The sequence below is a fragment of the Megalops cyprinoides genome, chromosome 1, assembly GCF_013368585.1.
Source record: "Megalops cyprinoides isolate fMegCyp1 chromosome 1, fMegCyp1.pri, whole genome shotgun sequence".
NCBI lineage: Eukaryota > Metazoa > Chordata > Actinopteri > Elopiformes > Megalopidae > Megalops > Megalops cyprinoides.
In genome coordinates this window covers 22751883-22778199 of record NC_050583.1, presented here as the reverse complement: position 1 = coordinate 22778199, position 26317 = coordinate 22751883, and the positions used below count along the sequence as shown (strand labels likewise).

General features: G+C 40.2%; 1 protein-coding gene across 2 annotated transcripts; it reads left to right on the top strand.

Moving 5' to 3' along the window:
- The first annotated feature begins 3453 nt into the window (after positions 1–3453).
- On the top strand, positions 3454–26317 carry foxk2 (forkhead box K2). Of its 2 annotated transcripts, none has more exons than XM_036535857.1 (9): positions 3454–3942; positions 19806–20000; positions 21828–21975; positions 22931–23077; positions 23432–23625; positions 23965–24191; positions 24374–24670; positions 24815–25024; positions 25372–26317. In XM_036535857.1, the coding sequence occupies exons 1-9, from the start codon at positions 3647–3649 to the stop codon at positions 25560–25562; spliced, it is 1905 nt and encodes a 634-aa protein (XP_036391750.1). In that variant the 5' UTR covers positions 3454–3646; the 3' UTR covers positions 25563–26317. The 2 variants fall into 2 exon arrangements, with proteins under 2 accessions (XP_036391750.1, XP_036391759.1); XM_036535866.1 differs by lacking the exon at positions 3454–3942 and adding an exon at positions 13883–13998 and having other exon boundaries at positions 25372–26316.

Sequence of the window (26317 nt, the reverse complement as noted above, 5' to 3'; positions counted from 1 at the left end):
TTTCTCTGGCACAGCTGCCAGACATGAAGGGCACAACGCAGCTTGCAATTATCATTCTGAAAGAGTACAAGTCTGACATAAAAGAGCTCTCCCTCGCTCGTTCAGCTTTTTTCTGTTCCATCCAAGTAGCCAGCCAATGAAAGCCTTTCTAAGTGAACACAAAGGGTTCAACATATTGATGTGGATGCATCAAATATAAGCACATATGCCTGTTACAAATACTGTACAAGAAAATACTTTGTTCCTCTTCCTACACTGTCTTCATTCAAAGTTCATACAGCATATGAATGTATGGACTAAAACCACTTCTTGTCGTGGACATTATTGGAACCTCCTGACAGGTGTCTGCTTGTCTTCCCTGTCCATTGGCCTTCTTGTGTTGCCCTAGTCAATTATCCGGTGAGCTCTTCCTAGAGGGACAGTTGTTGCACACATTGCCACCCAGGAGAGGATATCCTTTGACATGATGATTATCTGCAACTTGTCAATCTTCTGGCTTACCGTGGTACAAAGTTCAGAGGGCTGGCAGCTCCAACAGTCCTCCATAATAAACACACAGCAGTGGACTTGTGTCAATGTGTCTGACAGTATCTGCCAGGGTTTCCATGGATGTGTATTCCTTTCAAATGTGCAGATGCTGATGCTGAACATGGAATGATGCAAAATGAAAATTAAACCATTCTATGGGCAATTATTCACCAATTGATTTTCACATAACATTTTAATCTTGTGTAGTGACCTATAGGAAAAATTATTATATTTTATATTTAGGAAATAAGGATGGACTAATGTGACCCCTTTGGGATCCTACCATTCATATATCAATATCAATCATAATTTATTTCTTCTTTAAACAGAAAAGTGCTGTATGACTGACATGTGTGGTAATTCTATACATTTTTCCATCCATTTTTTCATCTGTTACCTCATAATGTGTAACCTTCTTTTTTTCAAGGCTATAACATTGTCTATATCTCTACTGCCAGATATTTAAGGATGTTAATGGATCTTGTAACAAATGTGTCTCATTTAATGATGTACAATTTACTTGATTAGTATCAGACAGATGAGCAATACCATACAAACAGCCTCCATTGTAGTTTCATAATGTTCTTTGCTTTCCATGTTCAGTTGCCTACATGTTATGGAAATTGATTGTGATAAATATTAAACAATCTTTCAAAGATATTTTAAAAGATTGTTTAATATGTGTACCTGTGGCATGGGTAGAACTTCATAATACTGTCACTAAAAACTAGAAAAGAGTGTCATACTTGCAAAAGCAAAATGATTGTTTTTTATATGTACTTATTGCAACTGTATCATTTTTTATAGAGAGGATAGAGGGGATATAGATGTATACCCAATGTTGTCTTAACACAGACCACATTTCTACAGGCCTTCCTTTACAAACCTTGTAGTGACTAATGTATGTTCAATATCATGAGTACACACACGTGTGTATACACAGTAATAGTGATAACAGACAATGGTGCCATGAAGTCTCTAAAGCACTTATATATACATATATATATATAACATACAAAACATTTAGGTAGTTTGAGAACACACAAAAATATATCAGGTAGAATTTTCACTTATTTAGATTCTTCCACATTCTAGAGCTTTGAATATATTTCACTGAAATTGTGTTCCTTCTGGTATTATTTAAATGTAGGCATTTATTTCATATGAATCCAATTTTTAATTTCCTAATTAGCATATCTGTAGGTGGACTGTCCTCTTTTAACGGTTATTAATACCTGTTTTAATACCATTTTACAGCATATTTACATGTAAAATACGTTCAGTCGAATTTAATTATGCCCATGCACCAGGAGCACCTATAGGCAGGATGCAATCCTTTATTTGGTTGCAATGATGTAATGCGAAGGGGAGAAAGATCTGTTATGGGTAGAGTTGATGGCTGATTCTTCTTTGCAGGGATAATTCTCAGTTCATTTTAGATTTTCACACAATGTCAGACATTCTTTCAAAGTTAAGAAGCCATGTCTAACATGGCTATCGTTTAAAATAACCTAACGATCTACATAACAATCAGCAGGATGCTGCAGTAGACACCTAGAAGTGTTACAAATGCTTGCTGTTGCATTTCAAACCGTTTCACTATTTGCTATCAGTGTCGACAAAAACGTAAAAAAAAAATCACAATTTCGGTAAAGCGAGGCTGCTACAAGGGTTAGGACAGCTGCAGATTTATATTTTTATTGTCATTTTTATAGTATCGGCATTAGTAGGGCGTAGAAATACGTTGCAGAGTACGTGTTGGTTGAATTTGTTTCCACGCTTGATATCTGGCAACTAATCACTCGCCTTTAGGTGCTAACGCGCCCCACCCCCACCGCCTCCCTCACTGTTTACAAACAGTCGCTAGCATAGGTCACTTCTAGACTTCACGGATGACGTCACCGTAAAAAAGCACATGTCTGAGAGCAACATGAATCCGTTGCTAGGGTTCTATACGAAGTAAACGACTGAACCGTCACGCGTTTGCAACAACACCTTGTTACGCGTTTATGATCTTGAAATACATATGGGTACGTTTGTGATGCGTTAGCATGAATAACGATTATTTTAAACGTCAATTTTACCGAGTATGACCTCCATAGTAAACCAACTTGCCCAGAGCATTCTGGGTAGCACGAATTGTAAACCTAAAGCTGCCGCAGACATTTGTGCTGAATGGAAAACCTGGAATGAATTTTGAAGGATCTGTTTAGGACTTGACAGAATTTTGGGCTTCAGAAATTTTAATGTCTATTTAAAAATGCCCTGTTGACCTGATTTATCAGAGGTCTGCCCAGCTATATACAGTACATACATTGACAGTCATTTCCTTTTGACACGAAAGCTAAACTAACTCTTGGATTGCATGTAGTTAACATTTTGTTTTGAGTAAATTAAATTGGAGTGTAAATGTTTCTTAGCTGGCATATACAGTATTGACAATTATTGGCTGGTGTTATGGCTAGGCATGTAGAGCGTGCTTTCATTAATAATTTAATGTGGGATAGCTAATTGGACAAACAAATTACCGATTTTTAGCTATCAGATACTGGAATATTTAGCAAGAACATTCTGATCACACTAATTTGGCGTACATATTCATACACTGCACCCTGGACGACATGTGTGCAGCTAAGCGACTAATACATACTGTAGCTAGCGAAAACTGTTTAACATTTCTTTCAGGCGACTCTAGCTAAAAATGACTCCACTGTTACCGAATAACGACGCCGCCTTTTACCATTCACCATTAATGAGCGTGTTAGCCCACGGTGCAACCAACCTAAATTTCAAACAAACCGGTTTGGGCCTCGTTAGCATTGGCACTCAACGCATAGCTCCATACAAATTCTCATTTATCATTGGTTTTATAAAGTGTCAGTCATCCCACAACCGCCCCCTCGTTCAGTTTGGTTGGTCCTTTCTCCTTCTCTTTCTCTCTGTGTCGCGGCGGTGGGTTGGAGCCGCTGTCCAAGATCAGGCACGTTCCCTTTTAAATTTTTCAGTTTAGAAAATTTTGCTCCCCAAATCTGCAGCCCTGTTCACAACCCCTAATTAAGTGTTTCCATCTTGGTTCATCATTACGCCCGATTTATTTATTAACTAGACCCCCTGTAAGATGGCGGTGGTGAGTGGGGTGTCGGGGCCGGCGGTTGCCCGGCTTGAGGGCCGAGAATTCGAATACCTCATGAAGAAGCGCTCGGTGACCATCGGGCGGAACTCATCACAGGGCTCAGTGGATGTGAGCATGGGCCATTCGAGCTTTATTTCCCGCCGTCATTTGGAAATTTTCACAGCCGGTGAAGATGGCAGTGGCGGCGGAGAATTCTACCTGCGGTGCCTGGGCAAAAACGGGGTATTTGTGGACGGGGTGTTCCAGAGACGGGGGGCTCCTCCCCTGCAGCTCCCACGAGTGTAAGTGCATATAATATGACTAGATAGCTGATATTAGTTGTTTGATTTCGTAAGACAACAAAATTATTTCATCCTATTGTTATTGTTGTGTTCGTGCAACACGTGTTAGTAATGCTGTTGCCTAACTAGCTGGCCATCCAGTTGTAAGATGGTTAAAATAATTAGCCAGCTAGCGTAAATTAACTATGCTGTGTGTTATGATATTGGGAGGATTACAAGTAACACCAATGTCATGTTTTGTGAATATTGTTGTATTACATCTCTACACCTCTTATGAGGTGTTTGTTCTTGGCTAACTAGCTGGCCAAGAAAGCTTTAGTTAGCCGGCCATACGCGGCTTCACTATGTCGGCAGGCTTGCGAAGTGGCTTGAAATTCCCTTTAACTTGACTAATGTTTGGTTATGTAGGCTATCGTTGTAGCTGGCTAGCTGTTGCATCTCTGTGAGAGAACAGAATCAGCACGCGTGTTTTCCACGTTAGTTAATTAACGACAGTAGTGGGTACGCTAGCTAACTGCTTGATTTTTACCCAAGTAAGAACATGGTAGCCACTTGTTTTTAATTTGCTAACCAAGTGACTTAGTATTTTGCTAGCTAGCGCAAACTGTTTGTATATGGACGTAGGCTAGCTAGTTGGCTAGCAATATTAATTAGCTATATTAGCCAGTTATACTTGCTGGTAAGCTACATATAGTGAATGTGTTACATTATAGCTTGATATAGCCAACATAGTTAATCAGTTGAAACGGAAACATCTGAATGCACGCTTTCATGATACAGATTACTACATAAACGATCGTGCATCACAGTTCACTACCATTACGTGACCCAGTCTATGACACCCCCCAGAGGTTACATTTCCACTTATATAAACTATATTCGGTCAGTGACGTTATATTTATCGTCGTTTATTACAACATTCAGTGTTACAGTGTGTTCCCTGTAATTGGAAAACTGATAATTGCTTTTTTTCGTTTTATTGCTCAGCGTGCAGCTGGCCCCATTTTGAAATGCATGAGTTTCTATCGCAGCATGTTTCCGCTGAATGCTTATTTTTACTTCATAATACTGTTAAGTGCTTTTTTGTCCCATCCTCGCTTTTACAATGCGTTTTACTTTGCATAAGTGCATAATTCTGTCTACTAGTTCAGTAAGCCTTTCGTGTGCGTGTGCATTTACTTTATTATCAAAGCGATGCTTTTAAGAGCATACACGAAAAACGGAATTTAAGGTGCTCTTTATGATTACACAATAAATAAATTCTCTAATCATATGAGGAACTGGTACATTAGCTTTTTGATATTTGCTATTGTTTGTTATTTTTTAAGTTTTGGTGCAGAAAATGGGTTACACTGGTAAATTTAAGGCAATAGGACAAAGTCATTATTTTATGTTATTTTCTCCAGTGAAGTTAAGGTCTGTTTTATGCACCCATCCAGTGAAGTGCATTACATTACAAAGTGTACCGTTTTCACTTATGACTAAGTTGAGACACTGGAAGAAACCCCCTGCTCTCAAGTCTCACACTGAATCATTCATAAAACACATTTATTTATGGATTTCACGTAGCTGCCAGTTGTGGCTTCTTTTCGTTGTCTGTTGGTGTGTCTAGCAGCTTGCAGGGTGAGCGGTAGGCTGCTTGATATGTTGTGGTTGACACTGGAAGTTAATAAAGCCATTAACGCATTATGATTTTAAGTCATAGGATAAATTGAATCATTTACATTGCAAAAGGAAATCAAGCATACTAGCTCATTTTATTTGGTATATAGTGCCTGTAGTATTTCCAATGTACTTTGCCGCACACTGCTCACTAGCTTGCTAACAGTAGATGGCTTAAAGCAATGGAGTGTTATTGGTGAGTTAATCTCAGAATTTGATACCTGAGATATCACATATCAATGGGGACTACTGTAGCTTAACAGTAGTCAATTAGGTAACTTTCTAATAGCATTACATCTTGCTAACTGACCATCTGGTGTACAGGGTGTTGGGATGGACCAGTAGATCTTCTATGCAGATACTGGCATCTTGTATTTGTCTACCTACTTTGTTCCTCAGATCAATCAAAATTAAGCACCCAGGTGATCATCATTTCACCAACCAAATGATAGTAGCTGAAATAAAGCAGTTATTGTCATCTTGTTAAGTAATCTGTCCACACTTCACAAATAGGCAAGGCTATTTTGATATACGAAATAGGCTAGCACACTAAGTAAGCAAGTTAGATAGCCACTGAGCTGGTTAGCTTGTCAATGGACTATTTGGCAAGTCTGGATGCTGCTTTGCTACCCACCAACCTACCTTGCTGGTCAGCTAGAGATTTGGCAGTTTTTCATAATTTTTTTCACATTAATGTGGTAGAAATGGAAGTGGCTTGGTAAGTCAAGAAAACATATTAACCTGTGCGTTCAAATAGTTAAATCTGTTGTTATTGTAAATGAAGGAAATTAATTACATATTTATGTAGTAGGTACAAGTTTAAATGCAAAACATAGGCATAAGACATGCCGGTGTTCCAAGCGTATCTCGTGAAGTTTGTTTTAACATGATCGGTGAATGGGTAAATGTCAAGAGGCAATGCAGAGAACTACTAAGAAACAGCCTGCTTTAGAGTTTAGCAGGTTTTGGTGTGCTTTTTGACAAGATGGCTCGAATCCAAATCTACAATGTAAATTGTTTGACCATAAAGTGCAGTAAATACTGGTACCATCATTTCTTGCGCTTGAATTCTTGAGATGTAATTTCTCGGAATGTCTGCTGTCATTGCTGCTGTCATTGCTCCGTATACAGCTGCTTTCACACATCATGCTAATTGCAGCAATCACTTCCTGGTAACAGTTTTGCTGACATGTTTATTTACATTAGCATCCATTTCCTACTGTAAATGTTGCCACAACCAGGCTTAATACAGTGTATGTTTACATCACTTCTATTCCTTTGAGAAATAAAGTCACAGGGCCAAGATACATAAACTGAGAAAACCATTGGTTTAGCATTAGTTTGGAATAGTGGCTCTTCAGTATGTTTGTGAGATAATGCGTCCACAGTTGGTAGTATAGGCATGATGTCACATGTCATTTTGTGTGTCCAAGTTTATAGTTTTCATAGTTTATAGTTTTGAGTTTGCTGGATAGCCTTACTGATCAGGGTTATTATTGTTATTGTTGTTATTATTATTGCATGCCACAGGAAACCATGGTCCACATATGAGATTCACGGATGCACATATGTCAAGGGTGGTCAGGAAGTTTTTAGTTTTGTTATTATTTTGTTTCTGCACAATTGTGTATGTACTGACGCATGGAGATGTCTTGAGCGGACATGTGTGAGACATGAGTCATAGGTTTGGCTGAGATGACATTCTTCAATTAGTGAGCAATCTCTGTCTAAAGTTATACTGTATATACAGTTAGCATCACAGTTTAACCACATTTAATTTGCAGAGGAATGTCTGCATTTTATACATAAAAATAATGATCTGGTTAATTACAAAATCACTGAAATACTTGAAATGGACACTAATATAGGTATATAATATAATATAGGTATAAAAGACAAAGTGAGGTTTGTGTGCAGTTGGGGAAGTTGTTGCCTTCCAGTATTTACATTACAAAGGTAAGAACCAACACAGAGGAAAGACCTGTGATGCTTCAGGTGCCTTGTCCTAAAGTAGCAGTTAGGCTAACAGCATACGTGTATCTGTAACCAATGGAGGCCTTTTTATGGAGTCTCTCCTACATTTGTACATAAGGGTTAATGAGCTTCACTTTACTGATGTAATAAAAGGACATCTTGTAGGAAGTTATATACTAAGGAGACTTCCCCTATACTCAGCGTTACCTTTTTGTGTTAAATGCATGTTTAACTGACTGGCTAAGTTTCAGCGCATATTTTCATTATTATTGTATTATGGTACACTTTAAGTATTTTAAGTATGAAAACATCTAGTAAAATGCAGGTGGGTTATTGCCTCCAATTCTGAAAAATGTAGGTAGCAATTGCAATTTTACTGCTGCTTATGGGCACATTGGAGTTCATGGATATTGAAAAATATCCGTTTATTAAACAAGCATAGGAAAACTAATTTGCATTTTTGTGGAGCTGAAACTTGCAGCGCACATACATTCAAGTAAGATTGAAAGAACACATCAGTAGTATTTCTAGGATGTTACCGATGTTTATGCAGCCATATTTTTTGTTTAGTTTAGGGGCTGCCTGATATTACACACAGTTTGGTTCGTGGGCAGGTATAGCAGAAGCTCCACATTCAGGTGTAGGCTTTCCCCATGTTCTTTTTAGAAACAGCATTGTGAGTAAGGCCAGTGAGTAGAATCAATGCACGAAAGATTATGTAGAGCAGCTCTTAACTTTAATTCAAAAGGAGCCATTATAAGTTTGACACTAATTTCTGTTTCATAGATAGTTTGATGTAAAGTAAAATCTTTATTTTTAATTTTTAAATGATCAACAACAGTCATTGTACTAAATGCATTTGTAAACACGGAATTCTATTGATATTTGTGACAAAATGAGGGCATTTTATGTGATGCAGGTTTTCTGTGAAAATGTGAACAGATCAATGTGTTATTTGAAACGGATTAAATGGCTGATAGAAAGGCCTGATTGATCATACCTTGGTACAATCCCATGACAAACTTAGGAACTACTAGTTGTCTGTGTGTGGTTAGTATGTGGTAAAGAATAATTTATAATCTCTATTGATTGGTGTTGATTTGGTAGTGTTAAACAGCTTTTAATCTGTGATGGGATCCTGTGAAGCATTATGGAGTGCGCTGAGCTGGAGAGCATTAAACACTGCAGTGATTTGCAAGCTGCAGGCATTACAGCTGTGCAAGTGGGGAGTTAACTGCCATAGTACACCACAACATCACAAATAACCACTGTATCATTAATTGATACATTTTACACAGGGAACAGTTGCCATTGCAAAATCTAGTCACTTATATACACTGCAGCTGTAAACTTGTACACAAAGAAGGAAGACTGCAGCAGTGACCATCTCACCTCTGCGTAGAGCATAATCAGAGTATCCAGCAACACTCTTCACTACCATGGTTACTGTTGCTAAGACCAACAAACCAACTCAGACAAGCGAGACTACTGAATGGCAGAATGGTGAAGGGAAGGTGCATAAAATCCTGCATTTTCTTTCATTTACAGTTGCACTTTTGAAAATACAGGTCATTCTGTCTCGCAAAGCCTAATATCCCCAGCATGACTGCTTTTCCATTGCAGTATCTACAACCAACACTATTCTAAATGACATCACATAGAATGCAAGCGTCTGCCCAGATCAAGGTTACTGCTTAGACTTTCTGCAGGCCAAGGCTTAGGTTTTTTCCAGAGAAAAAGTTTCTATATCATTTCTAACTGCTTCTGGTAGTTTTCTCTGATCAAAAGTGATTTACTCCTATCCATGTTTATCTTCTTAGTCTTTAGCACTGGCAGCAGTGGAACCAGCATAAGCCACTTTTACTGACTGCACAGAGTCAGCTGCTTTTAAGCAGAGATACTCTGGAATATGAAATCGGTGTCCAGTTATTCTTCAGGTATATCAGCTGGGCTGATTCGAAAGAAAAGGTTTACTTCTGCATATGTTTTGTCTGTTGAAAAGAATTATAAAGTGCACCTGAGATTTGAAAATTTGTCTCCATGAAAGAAAGTATACATAAACTTTGTAAAAATTAATGAAAAATAGGCACTACACAGCTAATAAGATATCTGTCTAGCTCACAAATTAGTTACTTGTCCAAATAAATATGTTTTCAGTCTTGTTAGTTAGCTCGGTAACTGTCTAGTTGGCTGAAAAGAAATGCACTGTACTCCTCTTACCAATCACATCTGTCTTGTATGATTTGATTCTCACAAGCAGTGGCTCTTAAAAGTGGAACTCCAATGTTATGTTAATTAATTGTAATTGTCTCCATTATAATTGGGACAGTGTGCCTTCAAATGTGCTGTGCCAGTTCAGATTTGCTTTTTCGTCTTCACTATCAGGACTTTTAGAGTCTTAGACAGTGTACAGTGGAATGCCTGGTTTCTGTGCTCCATCTCTTTTAGTCTTAAGACTACCGTAAGACTCAAGAAGGCAGTGTTTTTCATCCGCAGAAAGGTGTCTTTCTTCCTTCAGTGACTGACATCCAGGCAATTTGCTAATATTTTTCTAATCACATTTTTTGTGCCTACTGGGTGCTTGATAAGTGCTGCATTGTATTAGTATTCTAAATTATTTTTTCCTTTGTAATGTATGCACTCAGTGTGCAACCATGGCACTCAAAGCATCAATTTATCCAATCTACATAAACTACATACATGCACATACGTTATCACGTTCTGTCCAAGATCTCGTCAGGCACACCAGCTCAGAGCCAGCATATTGGTGGAGTAATTTCCTGGGATAAATGGCAACCAGAGCATAAATCCAGTTTGTCTGAGCAGGCTTAAAGGCAGTTTACTAGATGTGTGACGGTATATATTTACAGATTGCAATCCTTGCCCACAGCTCACTGTGGACATTACTGAATGTGAGTATTCATTGTAGATATGAGTGTAGGTAGTGAATGGGGAATAGCTAGTTAGCTGTAGGGTACTTTCCACTCTTGGAACCTGAGATGGAGAACTGAAATATAATCATCAACTTCAAACAATGCTGGCTGAGAGTTTCTGGCCAGCAGCCATGCCTGGCCAATCAGAAGATATTGAGCAATACACAGGATCCTAGTTATTGTACCACTTTTTGTTGTTGTGTGTATACATCCCTCCTGTTATCAGGGAACATATTTTTTTAAAATTTGTTTTGCCCTTATGTCTTTTTTTTCTGTGGAATGCACTGGGTAGGGATCGATAAAACGTGTATATGTACGTGTGTTGGGTGGTCCACTGAGTTACATAAAGGTACTAAGCACATATTCTGTAAACGTCAGCAGAGACACTTGCAGAAGTAGGTCAGCCATTAAAATGGATATCAAAATGAAGACAAGTTACTGAACTATCTGGGCTACCTGGGCCAACTGAACATGCGTTATTCCAAAGGAAACCTGCCGAGTGTTTTGTAAATTCTTTTGTGTAACTTGGGCCTGTAGTTGTGTCACTTCTGTCAGTATTTGGAAACAAACCCAAGCAAGTATTTGAAACAATGAGAATGGATATTTTTGTAATAAATTGAGATTTCCAAGGGAGATTTAGTTTGCCTTGTATCAAATCCCAGCATTTGTAAATTCAAACACTCTGCTTCAATCTGCCTGAATTCTAAGAGGTTCATGTAATTGGCCTTTCTGTGCAACAGGATACGTCTCTTTTGATAAATGCACACTTTTAAAGACCCCATCTCCAGATGCTGTGACCACTAGGTACAGGTTAATTCTGCATTTAAAAGTGTAAAGAAGAGGGGCTCCTGAGTTACGCAGTTGGTGTGGTGCTGGTCTTGAACAGGAGCCCCTCTTTAACTGTGAACAGGAGTCCAGTGGTGCAAGCTTGCTTCGTTCTGCTGGGGATGGCTAGGAAACCCACAAGCTGAAAACAGAATAAGCCAGGTAGCTAGTAAGCAAAGTAGATCACCCAAAGTTTACACTAGGATAAACTTTCATTGTTTAAGATGACAGATAAAAAGCAATTCGGAATTCCAAAAGTTAATTGTGGATATATAGTCCTTGATTTTGTACACAAACTTTGAGGTATCCCTTGCAGTGAGTGCCGTTCTGTGACCGTAAATGGTTGCTGTGACATAATAAGCAAAAGTGAACTTGAATAGAGGACCAATATGAAACCTCGTAAGGGGTGGAGTGAGCAGATAACATTTTTTATACATGTTGAGGGGTTTTTTTGTCCATTAAATTGACAAATAGGATAGGATCTTCAAATCTTTGTCAAAGCTAGCAAAATTGGGCAAAATGACAGGTAATTGAGACTTGACGGAAACAATGGTAGCCCAACTATTTGTAATCCTGAAATGATTGGTCACAGCTGGCTGTGAACAGCAAATCTAGAAAGAGAACCATAAGGCCTGTCTCTTAACCTTGCTATCTGTTGAGAGTTAACATATGTAATATTGTTAAATTGTGGCTGGGGAAAGTATGTTTTGTGGCCTGTTGAGGTTATATTTGCTATATTGATAGTACGAAACTTTTGGTTTGGAACGTAGGTTGTTGGCTAGCGAACAGCAGTGAGTGATTTGCAGCTGGCAACAATGAACAGATGTAGGAAGATAAAGGTGGGCAAGAGGAGAATGAGAGATGAAGAAAATGGTGAAAATTGCCCAAGAATGGGAATTTATTGTCCAAATTCTGTATGTTTATAATGTCACATGGCACAGAAGTATTTTTAACTTGCCATGAGAGAGACCTCACTAATTTCTGTAGAAAACTCCGTGATGTATAGGTAGGGGGTGTACCTTGCCAACTCATAACTTGGCGCATGGAATGAGCTAGGTCAAGTTTAAGATCGTATGCTGTGTTTCTGAAGTGCATTTGGATGTTTTTGGTAGCATTAATTTTTTTGAATAGGTTTTTACACCATTTTATTAAATATCAAAATCTGTTGTATGGTGTAAGACCATTGAAGAACCTTCATTATAATGCGTGCGAATGTGGCTGCCTTACATTAACTAAACCTTGAACTGTAATTTTTGTGGGAAGTACAGAAATGAGTGGCTGCTGCTGTCATTTCCATTCATATATGAAAGGCCATCCTGCTGCTTTTGTGAAACAATCGTAAAATATATTCACAGGAACAGGATTGACAGGGATGAGGATTATCTTCTGTACTGGCAGCAAAATGAAACACTGTTCCCTCTGATAATGAAGCCTGCAAAAAAATGTGCACTTGCACTGTAGGAATTAATGAAAGGTGTCAGATACCTGAACAAGCTGGAAGAGAAAGGATATGGTTTTGTCTGTGTCCTTAACTACTTGAGAGTATGCAAAATGTGTTTCCTTTTGTGCTACATCTCTGTATTAAGGATGGTTGGTTGGTTAGTGGTACGTAGTTGGTTACCACTTCTAAAATAGGTGAACCCAGTTAATATAGCCTTTGTTTCATATCCCAATTCTTAAAAAGTAAGCTTTTTAAAAACTTTTTTGCAATGCATGTTAAAATAGCCCTTTTGATGTTACATGGTTGCTTTACTAATTTCATTTTAAATTTAGCTCGCTTGGTATTTACATTTGTGGTTGGCAGGCACAAACTGTCCTTGCTCTAAATAACATCCACAAAGTGTGTGCATTAATGGTGCATATTTGCGTAACTAAATTAACTTGGCTTCTTTCTATGTTGTCAGGTTCACATGTCACAAATTAAATTTTTACTAGACACATACAGTATTGGAAGAGCTTATTTGGGCTATTATTACTTGGTTATTTCAAGAGAAATGATAGAAAAAATGTAAAAATTGGCTTTCTTGCTGTATCTTATTTTTTCAACAAGCTAGTCATTTTGCCAAGTACCAGTTCTGGGTCCATTAAAAATGTGTTACTCATGTTATAATCTTTTTTCAAAGAAATAATGGTGTAAGTACCATGCCAGTCATGGTTAAGCTTCTGAATTGTTTCTTTCCCTTTGTAATTAAATGACCCTTATCTCAGGAAAGGAACCTCTGATATAGAGAGTTGCGCTCTCATACTCATTCTGACTACCACACAAATTAGGCCAGGAAAAACTGACACTGAAAATATCTCTCAAAAATTACGTTAAAATTACAGTGATTGATGGTCGTGTTCAGAAAGAGGATGAGGAATGCACAAGACACGTCTTTGTCAAATGAAGCTTTTCCCCCGCAAACACACACTTCTCTCAAGCTTACTGCTGCAGGTAGTGACAGAAGGACAACAGTGGGTGAGTTCCAGTCTTTTACGTCACCTCTCCTGGGAGGGTCCCTCTGGAAAGAGAAAATAGCCACCAGGAAACAGCACTGCAGATATTGTGTACTTGTTCAGGTTCTGTGCCTGGAATGGAGTATATTCGGAGCATCATCCCCTTGCCCAGAATTTGGAGTTTGACACAAAACTGCTGCCCCTGCCAATGATGACAAATGACCAGGTGAACAGGTTTGCTTGTTTGGCTGACATTGAGGGGGGAGGACACACTTGTGTTCACCATCTCGTTTTGTTGGTGGAAATGTGGTGTCACGCAGTTATGGTGACTGTAATGCGTGTTACACCGGAGCCAGTAAAATAATGAGGGTGGGGAAAGGGTGCAGTCTTAGGAGTTAGCTAGTGTGCAGGAGTGCTGTCCCTTTTAGTTAATTTATTTAAAAACTCAGCTCTGCATACAGGACCTCATCACTGTTGCCCTGTTTCTTTTTTCAGAGTCATTAGATGCTGTTTTGTCAGTTATGAGGCCATCGTTTTTCTCATTTTTGGTTGCTTCATAACGCGAATACAGAAATGACAGAGCGTAGGAGTCCATTACGAAGAAATACCCCACTAGCGTCTCAAGCAGTCTTGCTTGGAGTGAGAGAAAAGCTGTGTGGTGGGAAAGGTAGCGTTTTCTTTGGAGTGGTGTGTTCGTGTGTCCGGGATTCCGCTGGAATGACGGCAGCAGCTTGGAACAGGCTTCTTCCTTCTGCCCCTGACAACTCTTCTTTCTCCGGACCAACACACACAGATCTCTCCCTATTGACATTCTGTAACACTTTTGACTGTTGGGGATCTAGGCTGATGATATTCAAGCATGTGACCCTTGCATGCCAATGTATGTGCCACGTTTTAACATTTCAAATGAAATTATCTGATCTAAAATGTGATTGTTTTGTTACATTTTTAATGGGCTTAGCTCTTCCCATGAGGGATGTTGCATGTGAGAGATGCTTAGATTAGAAGTTGTCACTTAATGCAAAATAGCTATCTAACTTTAGCAAGGATCAAAGAGTTCCACTGATACGAACATTTTCAATCTTTCTCAGCCAATACCTGGTGAGAGCTACACAGATTTTATTTACTTCTCTGTGGACAGTGGGTCATTTGGTTCCATCAGTTCAATGTTCATTTTGCCATTACTAATCTCAGACTAAGAGGCCTTTCACATATAGCATTTGATTTCCAGCTTGTCACCTTCTAATGGAGCACATTAGGGATGGCAAGATTCACCAATTTGCATCGGTGCACCGGCATGAAAGTTCACGATGCGATTGCCCCAATTAAAAAAGTGCGCACCGGATACAATTTGGGATGAACTTGGGATGCATCGTTTTTAACATCTTTTCATCAGTAAAATACAATTTATCTATATATAATTATTAGTCGAGGCTCATCTCCACTGCTGTCAGTGGCCAATTCTCAAGTCTCTCGGGCAAGTCTTGCGTGAGTTGGAGGCGTGTCTGGGTGAGTCACAGATTATCATGAAGGAGGAAGAGCTACACGTTCCACCGAGTTGCTACAAATCAAATTTTTGGCGACACTTTGGATTTTTCAAGAGAGAGAGACGGACAATTTGACAAGACGCATGCAATTTGCAAAATATGCCGTGCTGCTATAAAGTACACAGGCAGCACAACTAACTTGCATATCATCATATTCTTTTGCATCGCATTGTATCGCATTGAATTGCATTGTGTTGAATCAAATCGTGTCGAATCGCACTGCATCACAATAGGGTTGAATCATATTGTATCACGTTAGTAGATGTTTCATATGTATCTTTAACGTATCGGATCCTTGGCAATGCATCGAGATGTGTATCTCATCAGTCTCAGTGATGGAGATGTACATCCCTAGAGCGCATAGGCGCAAGACAGACATCCATCTGGCTTCATATTGGTAAAATTCTATCTGTTTACACCCTAGAAATTAGGGATGTGCATTTTGGTCATATTGTCAGCTCAAGTACTCGACAGAGATAATGAGCAAGTGCTCGAGTACTTGTATTCTGTAGCTGGGGGATTGATCTCACAACGATTGTAATCACCAGTAAACACAATATAATTTGGACTAAAAATTAAAAAATCTATACTTTGGATAATTGGATTTTATTTAAACCTCAGTTTAACAACAGTATTTTCTTGAACATGACCATTAGGCTACTGAACCTCACATATTGCAAAAATAATAAAAACTTCAACAAAGTTCAACTTCCACTGTTAACACATCCCTGGCATTAATTTCACATTCTGACTCATTCAGGCTCTGCAGCTGGCCTACACGTTCTTATTTAAAAAGATGAGCCAGTCTACATGCTCAGGTGAGAGCAGAGTCGTATAGAGCGTCTATTCTTGGGGTGATTGTCTTGCGAGAAGGCACGTCATATTGGGGCTCAAGGTAATTAATTAATTCTCTAAGTCCTTCCCCCTCAACAAAATTTAGAGGCAGCAAATCTTTGGCTAACTTTTCGGCTATTAGCTGTGCTGTTCTCTCAACTCTGCTAGCATCGAATGTACGTCTGAATGTAGTGAAAGACGTTATTCGTGTCTGGCTAGCGTCTTCGTTTTCACTCGTGTGTGGAACTGTGAGTGTGTTCTGCTGTGATGCCTTTTTTGTACTTGGATTGGAGGATCCTGAATGTAACACATCACCTACAGTGACACCCGTAGACTACAGTACTTCATACCCAGAATGCATTTGCTGCAGAGGGCTCTAAACTGAACGTGTCTGATTTGTTCGGGGGTTCGCATTAGCAGCACTATCTGCATTCTGAGCGCAAACGAAGGCCCATTCAATTTCTGATGCTGTATATAAAGGCACTGTAAGGTAGAGTATGTGGTTCTGGATTTAGGCCAAGGCTAATCACTTCCGTCATGCAAATTAACGGTTAGCTAGCTGCAACCAGCCAAACAGCCATATAGCTTGGTGAGGGATGTGGGCAGTGCCAGCTTGTCAGTGTGTCTGTTGTGAGAGCGACTATATTGTCTAATGGGAAGCTGTTCAGTGAAAGCAATGTGAGCTGGAAGAAAGAACATGGTGGTGCCAGTGCACGTACATCTTGTACCCAGGGACAAGAAATCAGCTTGACAGTAAATTTACTCATTTCCCTACATTTATCTTTGCGCAGAAACATTTGGGTCTGGAAAATTGTAATATAAAGTTATTTTTCCGAAGGCACAGAAGAGTGACAATGCTATGGGTGAAGTGATTGTACAGGAAAGTAGATGAGTGAGGAACCTCTTTCCCTCTGGTTGTACATGCCAGTTTATCTGTTTAATTTTGCCAGAGGTGAGGGTAACACAATGATTTAAAAAAGTCCAGTATTTAACATGTACAGTACTGTTGCAGCTCTAACTACATAAGGTGCTATAAAAGTTCCTTTTAACTTATCTTTTCGCTGATGCCTAGTTTAATTCCAACCGACTGAAATGCTCCTTTGCAGTGGTAGTAAGTAGAAACATTGTGCCTGTGAAACCTAATGCCAGACAGCCAGAACATATTCAGATACTTTAGTTGTGTGTACTGTTGTCAGCTTTTATCCTTTACTTTTTCATTTATACAGCTTGCGAATAAACTGAAATACTTTCCAGTATTCCAAACTGAAATATTTTTTAACAGTACGATTGCTCAATTTTTTTTTCACAATACGGATTAGTGGGGGCAGCAGAATAAATTATGTGACTGTTGATCCCTGGCTTTTAGTGTAGACTACTTGCTAATCTCAAACTTAAGGGAAGCTTTGGTCAAAGGCAGTGGACAGCATTTGCTGCCAATAAGTTGCTCCAGTGTCATTTGTGGCCATCCTTACTGAAGCAGTTGATTATGAAAACCATGCCCTTTGTCTTTTCCTGTACATTCATGGTCATTGGTCGGTTGGTAGTGCTCACAGTTTGGTTGTACAGAAATTGCTAGAGCATTTGAAATGTTAACCTTTTTTTTTTTTTACTTTAGGCTACATTGATTTAACTTTTTCTATGCTCAGATGGTTTTGGCAGAATATATTTAAATCCAAGTATACATCTTTAAAATGGAAGTATGTGAGTTTGAAATTTCAGTCGTGTTCTCTCATACCCTGGCATGAAGTGTGTATGTATGATATAAACGCACACACACACAGTATACAGTAACAAAATGCAGTAACCCTGTTATATCTGATATTCTTTCTCTTTCTCACTTTGGCACTTGCAGTATTGTTGAAACTAGCCCATGGAGGTTGAGGCTGATTAAAACTTTCTGCATAGTATTGTTACTGTCTAATGTTTCCTGCAGAAATGAGCTACGTTAAGGTGCTGTGATTTCTGTGGGGGAATAGGTGTGCTAAGGATATGTGCCCACATAATTGTTTGTCTGTAATGCTATACAATGAATGAGTAAATAAATAGTGAACCTCAAGTAATTTAAAATGAATGCATTATTTTTTATTTTTCCGGAAAGATGAGCTAGGCAGTGCATACATAGTAAAGTGCATTCTAGGTATTTGAAATCAGTGGAATGCATTTAATTATTAAATGCATTCATTGTACAAATTATAGCACATTACAGTAACTTTGCAGTAAATGCAAAATATGTCATCCCTTACCTCACTATAGTAAGTATCCATGTGGTAATATTCTACATTAAGACCAGGAGTCAGTTTAACCTACATTTGTGTTTATTAAACATACTTCAGGCTATTTTCCCCTCATGGAAAGCCCTGGAATACATAGCTGCACATCTCCTCTGTAGAGTATAATAAGCAGTGTAAGACATTCACACTGTTACTCATCTACTAAAAATGTTCATATTCAAGCCACAAAAATGCTTAATCTCCTATTTGTACACTAAGGTGAATTGTGCCTTGCTGTGTGCTTTGAGTTTTGTACCAATTTTAGTAGCGCACTAGCCTTGTGCTAACAAGCAGCAGGGCGTTCACGAGCCTGTTAATGATTTCTGTGAACTGAGGTCAAACGGGAGTGTAAAAATGACTGTGCACACTGTCTCGTCATCTGAAATGTTAAATATCAGCATTTTCATAGAGAATGGCTGAAATTCTTCAGTATGGCCTCCTGCACTTGTTTTGAAGGCTCATATGGGAATGCAAAAATGACTCATTGCAGGGGGTCGGACATGAAGTGTCTGTGTATTGGTTATGCATTCGTTGGGGGAAATTTATCCTTTAACGTTTTCAAGTTGCCCTATCTTAATTGGTGACAGGTTACCTGGATGTCAATCAACAGAAAGGATTAACAGAAAGTTTAGTAATGCTGGATGAAGGAAGACACCTGAATAAACAAAATGATAATGCCTTACATGTGCAAGAGCTTACTGCAGTCTCAGTCAAGGACACAAACAAAAATACACAAAAAGGAGAATGTCTACTTTTTGTGCTTCTCATAACATGCACATCCTACCAGACTACATCCCCTTGCAGTTCCTGATAGTCAGTGTGTGTTCAGCTCATATGTTTGTGGCCTTTGAATCAGGGAAAAGAGGTAACCTATTAAACTGTGTTATAGATTAAGTTTAATCTCAGAGAAGTACAGGAAGGAGGTCTTTTATCTTTTAGATGAAAATGGGTAGCCAAATATTTTTTACCATTATTTGGCCCACACCTCTAGGTAGTCAGTATCGGTGCACATTCACTTACTTTGTCATCTCACATTGTCAGTCCTGGAAGTCTGCTTCTTCGTGCACTGCTGATGAAACAGCAAGTATTTCTGTGTTAATGTGGTTTTGTCGGCTTGTGTACATTTGATGAAAGTTCTGCCGCAAGGAGATTTTTCCTCTTGTTTAAGACAGAAGTGATAACGCTGCTCAAAGGCCTTTTCCATACACTGGACAAGGTGGTAGGATTTGGAATGCTGTAAAAAAGTGTCACAGGAGAATGTGTGCTCAGATGCCTCCACTGTACCAGCTTCCTGTAGCTGGAGTCTAATCTGTTGTATTTGACCCAGAAAATGGCAAAAAATTACTTCGGAAGACTTCAGCTCCCTGTTTGTGTTCTTGCAGATGCACTTTCAGGTTTCCTAGCACAAACATCAAGATCACATTCACAGCACTATCCAGCGACAAGAAGGAGAGGAGAGAAGCACCAGAGTCCCCTGTGAAGCCGGTGCAGCCCCAGATCTCGCCTCTGACCATAAACATTCCCGATAACATTGCTCACCTGATGAGCCCTCTTCCATCGCCCACTGGCACCATAAGGTAATGTCTGCTGATTGGCTGCAGCTTATCCGCTCTCCTTAAACATTAGTGAACAGTAAATTAAACATTAGTAAATCAGTAAAGGATGCTTCAAACTGACAGTGACAAGGAAATAACACTTGCTGTCACATAGACAAAATTAACTGATAGCTAATAAGCATACCCTTACCGTAGTAAAAGTGCAAAAGGCCTCTTGGACCAAATTGTAGCTTTGTGTAGTTTTCCTCTGTTTTGTGTAAACAAAAACTACGCCCAGCATTGGGGAAAATATATGTATTTTTGCGTAAAAGTAGGTGCATGTATTTCCTAAATGCCATTCATGGTATTTGGTTAGCTACAATGAATTTGATTGCATACATAAAGAATTGCATAAGAATCAATGCATGGTCAAGTTTTGATGATTTTTCTCCCCAGTAAAATATGAATGCTGTGCATGAACTTTGATGGCAAAGATGATTCACTGATGTCAACAGTAAAATATCACACACATTTCCTGACTTTTTTCTAATGCTATTGTTAACTTATCATGCGGCTGGTAATGGAACAACCTTCACAACCTTCGGTCAAGTTGGATGACTTCATAATAATTTTTGTGGCATAGTCTGTGCTTTCACAGGCCAAACAATGTCTGTTCATTTCAACCTATCGAATCGCTTTGTGCATGAGCCCTTTAATTTCTGTGGGCTGCGCCTTAATTAATATTGCCATAACTGTACCCCCCATAGCTTATGTATTCTCTGGTTGAAAAGCAGTGTGTTCTACTTCTGAGAGTGTATCTTGAGGGCCTGTTTGTGGCCAGGGGGACACTTTCTGAAATTGTTTCATTCAAGATTTTTTTTTTGCATTCTGAATGGGAATTTGTACCTGAGGCTTTGTTTAATAATGCGCTGTGTTGAGGGAGAAGAAAATTACAGATCTTTTAAGGTGTTCTAATCCAATATCACTCTGCAGGAAGCACTACCATGTAATTGTGCCTCTGATTATTCACATGTGCAATGTTTTTTACTCAAACGTGTTACATGTAAATAAACTGGTGTAATTGACACTTTTTTCATGCACACATGCTAGACAGAAAGGGTTGTTTTCAGTATTGGAGCAGGTATATTACCAACAGTTTTACCAACAATTGGCTTCTACCTCATGCATATTACAGTTTTTGTCAAATGTCATATTATCATGACTTGAGGTTGTGATAATGCTGTCCAGCACAGGAACCTTGTGTGGCCTCATGGGGACTGATCAGCAGGTTAGCAGGGCGGGAGAATGGTGATTCAAATAGTACTTCACTGTGGTAATGTTTATATTTCTGTTTGCAAATAAGCCAAACACTGGCTTAGTCAACAAAAGCAATATTCAGAACAGCTCAGCTGAATACTTCATGAGCTCAAAGTATTTGACTTTGTCTGTTCTTGTTTTGCTATGGATTGCTAAGATGTTGTCATTGAAAGATGATGGCTGTTTTCTGCTAAGAAAGTAGGCAATAATTAATGCACTTGATCTTTGAAAAATGGCCCTTGTTTTTGCAATGTAAATTGCAAAAACACTGCCTGTGTTGTGATGTGTGTTTATGTCTGTTATATATATTCTCAGTAACCTTGTTTTATGTTCTAGGCTTTCAAACCCAATTAGCTGGCACATTACCACTTTTCCTGAAAGCCTGGAGAGAGTATTCATTACGAAGATGCTCAGATGCCTCAGGCTCTTTTTATTTAACATGGTGTGCTTAGATCGTTCGCCGTTTAATTGAAAGCCGGAGGTGCAGTACTCAGTTGGCATTACCGGACTCCGTTCCAGTTTGAAGTGTCTCACTGTTTGAATTGTCCGCAGCGCTGCCAATTCCTGCCCCTCAAGTCCGCGGGGCGCGGGAACGTCCGGCTACAGAATGGGGCGCGTCCTCACGTCCGACCTGCAGCTCATTGGGGACAACTCCCAATCTGAGAACGACAAGGAAGCATCCGGCGGAGACAGCCCTAAGGTGAGCACACTGCAAGCCAGGTCATTTTCCAGATTTCAAAAATGAATATTCCTGCTGAAGGTATGCCAATTAAAAAGTAGCCAGGAAGCGTATTTCACAGCGGAGAAGTTTATATTTACAAGAATTTCACACACAGTCACTGTTCAAGTAGCAGTCAATGTTAAAGAATCACAGTTTGGATGACTGTTCCTGTTGCTGCTGTTGCTGCAGTTTGGTTCAGTGAAGTCCACTAGCTTGGTGATTGTTTGCTTTCCAGTATCTATTGCATTCTGCAATGGAGGACAGCAAAATGTGCAGGCTAGTACATGACAAAACATAGGTTACGGTTCATCTCTTTATGTCTTAATTTAGTTTTTCTCATTTTCCAGCGTTTTGGATTAATTCTTTAAAATGGGCTTTCCCTGGTAGATAATAAGTGGATATTAGAACTATATTTTGCTTGTAAATTATTCTCTTGAGAGATCAGCTGTGAGCTAAAGCAGGCATACAGTATGTTGGCATCTTAATGACAACACGATGTAAACATGTCTGGGCACTGAGCCAGACTACTATCAGGAGGGGTTGGTCACCATACTGTCAGTTTGTTGTGGTTTGCCTCAGGTATAGGTGGCCAGCTGCTAGTGCAGTTCAGTGGAAATATGCCTCAGTAACTGGTGAAAACATTTATGTGAGCCTCCAGTTATATAGTCAGAGTATTATCCATCCTCCTGTTGTACCAGTTAACTTTATTGAAATGCATAGTTCAGAAAAAAAAAATTTTGCTTAACAAACAATAATGGGCCAAGTGGAGCTGAGGGTGCTGCACACATGTAACATGTACTCGCGTCCCGAGTTTGTGCACTTACACCAAGGACAATTTCTGACTCTGGCTACTGTGAAGTGCGGAGAATATGGTTGATATTGGCCTATGAGAGCTTTGTTGATTAAATACATATTCTTCCTTCTCCTCCATCAGGATGACTCCAAGCCCCCATACTCATATGCACAGTTAATAGTACAAGCCATCACCATGGCACAGGACAAACAGCTTACCCTAAATGGAATATATACCCATATCACCAAAAACTACCCCTACTATAGGACAGCGGACAAGGGCTGGCAGGTGAGTTGGTCTCCATAGGTCTTTCAGATATTGCATGTCAAAACGTCTTCATATGGAAACTTTTAGTACTGGTAGTTATAACCACTGACTCATGGCTTGAAATAAACCACAGTAATGTAATTTGCTATGTAACATTGCAGTTTAAACCAGCTCATGGAAATAATATCTCAGTATATATTTCGATGTATCTAAAAAGTGTTTGACTCTGCAGTGTCATACACTGTAGTATGGCAGCTTTAACTGAGACAGTTATTCATATCCATATGCTTTCAGTTCTGTTTGATACTGGTGTCTGATGCTAAATTGTGAGCTAAACGCGTTGATGTATATACTAACACTGGTCTTCTGTTTTAGAACTCAATTCGTCACAATCTTTCTCTGAACCGCTACTTTATTAAAGTGCCCAGATCCCAGGAAGAACCGGGCAAGGGCTCTTTCTGGAGGATAGACCCCGCCTCAGAGAGCAAGCTCATAGAGCAGGCCTTCAGGAAACGAAGGCCAAGGGGTGTACCCTGCTTTCGAACACCCCTTGGGCCTCTTTCATCCAGGTAATCTTACGCAGGATTGGGGCACCCATATAGACCTTAATAACGATTGCACTGACTGGGCTGAGGCTGAAGCTCTGCTGTGTGCAGGCACAAAGGCTTCTCCTTTACTACAAGCTGTTTGCACTGTGTTGTCATGGCAATATCAGATTGTCTCACAGAAGGGATGTTTTTACTACCACCTTGTGGGCATAATCTTGTATTGCTGCAAGGCCTTGGAGCAAAGATTTCAAGGTTTTGGAAAATGCAAATTCACTTCGGGGGGGGGGGGGGGGGGGGGTGATCTATATTTTGTTTGGCTTCGTATGCCTGTCTGATCCCGGTATGCGTTTTCCCTCTCAGGAGTGCCCCAGCTTCCCCAAATCACTCCGGGGTGTTGTCTGCTCACTCAAGCGGGGTGCAGACCCCTGACAGCCTGTCTCGAGAGGGCTCCCCTGTGCCCATGGAACCAGAGGCAGCCTCTGCCCCTGCCTCAGCTCCTGCCCCTGCCCCTGCCCCCGCCCCTGCCACAGCTGTGCAGCCCAAGCTAGCTGTGATTCAGGAGGCCCGCTTCGCTCAGAGTGCACCCGGTGAGGCCACTGAAATACCGCTGCGCCATCATCCATAAGACACCATTCATCTCTTAACACAAGTCCTTATGTCTCACTTTATACCACTGATGTGACAGGAATATGCAATAAATGAACAGACTGATTCCTAGGTCTTTGTTTTCTAGGTACATTAATTCATGTATTTCTTTTTTTAAATGTAGGTTCCCCTCTGAATAGCCAGCCAGTTTTAATTACGGTTCAGCGTCAGCTGCCCCAGACCATCAAGCCGGTGACGTATGCAGTGGCCACGCCCGTCACCACTTCCTCTACTCAGCAGCCTGTCATGCAGACTGTTCATGTTGTCCACCAAATCCCGACGGTTTCGGTCACCACTGTGGCTGGGCTGACTGCCGCGAACACCTACACTGTAGCTGGGCAGGCTGTAGTGGCCCAGGCTGCCCTGGTCAACCACCCCAAGGCAGAGCCGCAGGAGAACGGAGAGCACAAGGAAGTCAAAGGTGAGGCGGGCATGGACATTTGAGTACCTAGTGCCATTAAGTGCTTCTGCGATGTTTTTGCCAGTTAAAAGACTACCATTTTCCTGTCTACCTGAAAATACATAGCTCCTCTTCTATGCTAACGGCTATTGCCTTGTCTTTCAGTGAAAGTGGAACCTGTTCCTGCCATCACCCATGCCTCTATAGGAGCTGCTAGTCGCATCATCCAGACCTCTCAAGCGACACCCTTACAGACAGTTACCATAGTGCAGCAGGCACCCCTGGGTCAGCACCAGCTTCCTATAAAGGCCATAACACAAAATGGCACCCACGTAGTGCCCATCACCACTGCCATACAAGGACAGGTTAACACAGGTGAGAGCCTTCATCCTAAATCTCTTCCACAAATAGCATTACTCGAATGTAGCCTGCAGGTTTGAAAGTGTGATTGCGTGTGTTTATATTCCGCCATTCACTGTACTAGAATGCATTTTCCAAGGAAGAACGGATTGTCCTCTGTCCTTCTCCATTATTGCACTCTTAGATGTACAACCCTAGAATGATAATGAACGAAGTTGTACATGTTTGATAGTTACTTGGTTTGTGCGTAGAGTAACTACTCTGTCAAGCATCACACTGAAGATGCTCAAGTGAACCGCATGCTCTGGTGGAGTCTTCCACGTGGCCCATTGCTAAACCTACTCTCTCCCTTCCTCCTCCAGCAGTTGCAAGCCCACTACACATGCTGGCCACCCATGCCTCTGCCTCTGCCTCTCTCCCTACCAAGAGGCAGAATGGAGACCAGGCGGAGCAGCCGGAGCTAAAGAGGATCAAAACGGAGGAAGGGGAGGGCATAGTGATGGCGGTGAACATGGACAGGCCAGCAGTCAGCGAACAAGGCAGCCAGAACTAGAGCCTTGACCTCATCATCCTGTTTTATTTCCCTTTTTTTCCTTTCATCTACTCCAAGGTGCCAAAAGGAGAAGATTATAAGTCAAACCATCTTTGAACTTTGGAATGTGTTACCTACCACCCAACGGGTTTAAAAAAAAAAATAGATGCAAAAAGTCAAGAAAAAAAAGGCAAAATGAAAGTAAAGGTGCCCCTGTGAGGACATTGAAGCAAAAATTAAATAAAAAAAAAAAAAAAACAAAAAAACACAGGAAGCCTTGAGAAAAAAAAAACTAACTTAGGAGTCAAGATCAAAGTGAACATCCAGACTGAGGCCCACGTCGCCAGGCTGTGCTGCACCTCCGTCTCGACTACCTCAGCGCAGACTGGGGCCGGGGAGTGCTGCAGGACGGCAGCCGGGCAGGCCGCTAAGCTGACCTCTCAGACTCTGGACAAATGAAATGAGCCCACAGCAGTGTAACAGCAGCATGACTAGCGCTTAGTGTAAATCAGATTTTAAAAACAAATAGTGTGTATTCCATAAAGGGAACAAAACGTGTGGAGCCATTTCCTGTACCTTGGCAGCTAGCCTTCATGTGACCTACCTAATGCAGTTGTTAGTAGATATGCAGTATTTTGTTGTTCATGTGGAACTTAGAATCTTTATTTGGGTGTATTTTCATTTATGTATGCGCAAAAATCCGACAAAAAAGAAAAAACGAGCAAATACAAATTGTGGGGTCATCAACATTTCCAATCACTCCACCTGTACTTTGG

Coding starts and splice junctions, on each gene's coding strand:
- foxk2 (XM_036535857.1), top strand. CDS start 3,647: ATGGCGGTGGTGAGTGGGGTGTCGGGGCCGGCGGTTGCCCGGCTTGAG. Junction 3,943..19,805: donor CCCCTGCAGCTCCCACGAGT/GTAAGTGCATAT, acceptor GTGTTCTTGCAG/ATGCACTTTCAGGTTTCCTA. Junction 20,001..21,827: donor TCGCCCACTGGCACCATAAG/GTAATGTCTGCT, acceptor AATTGTCCGCAG/CGCTGCCAATTCCTGCCCCT.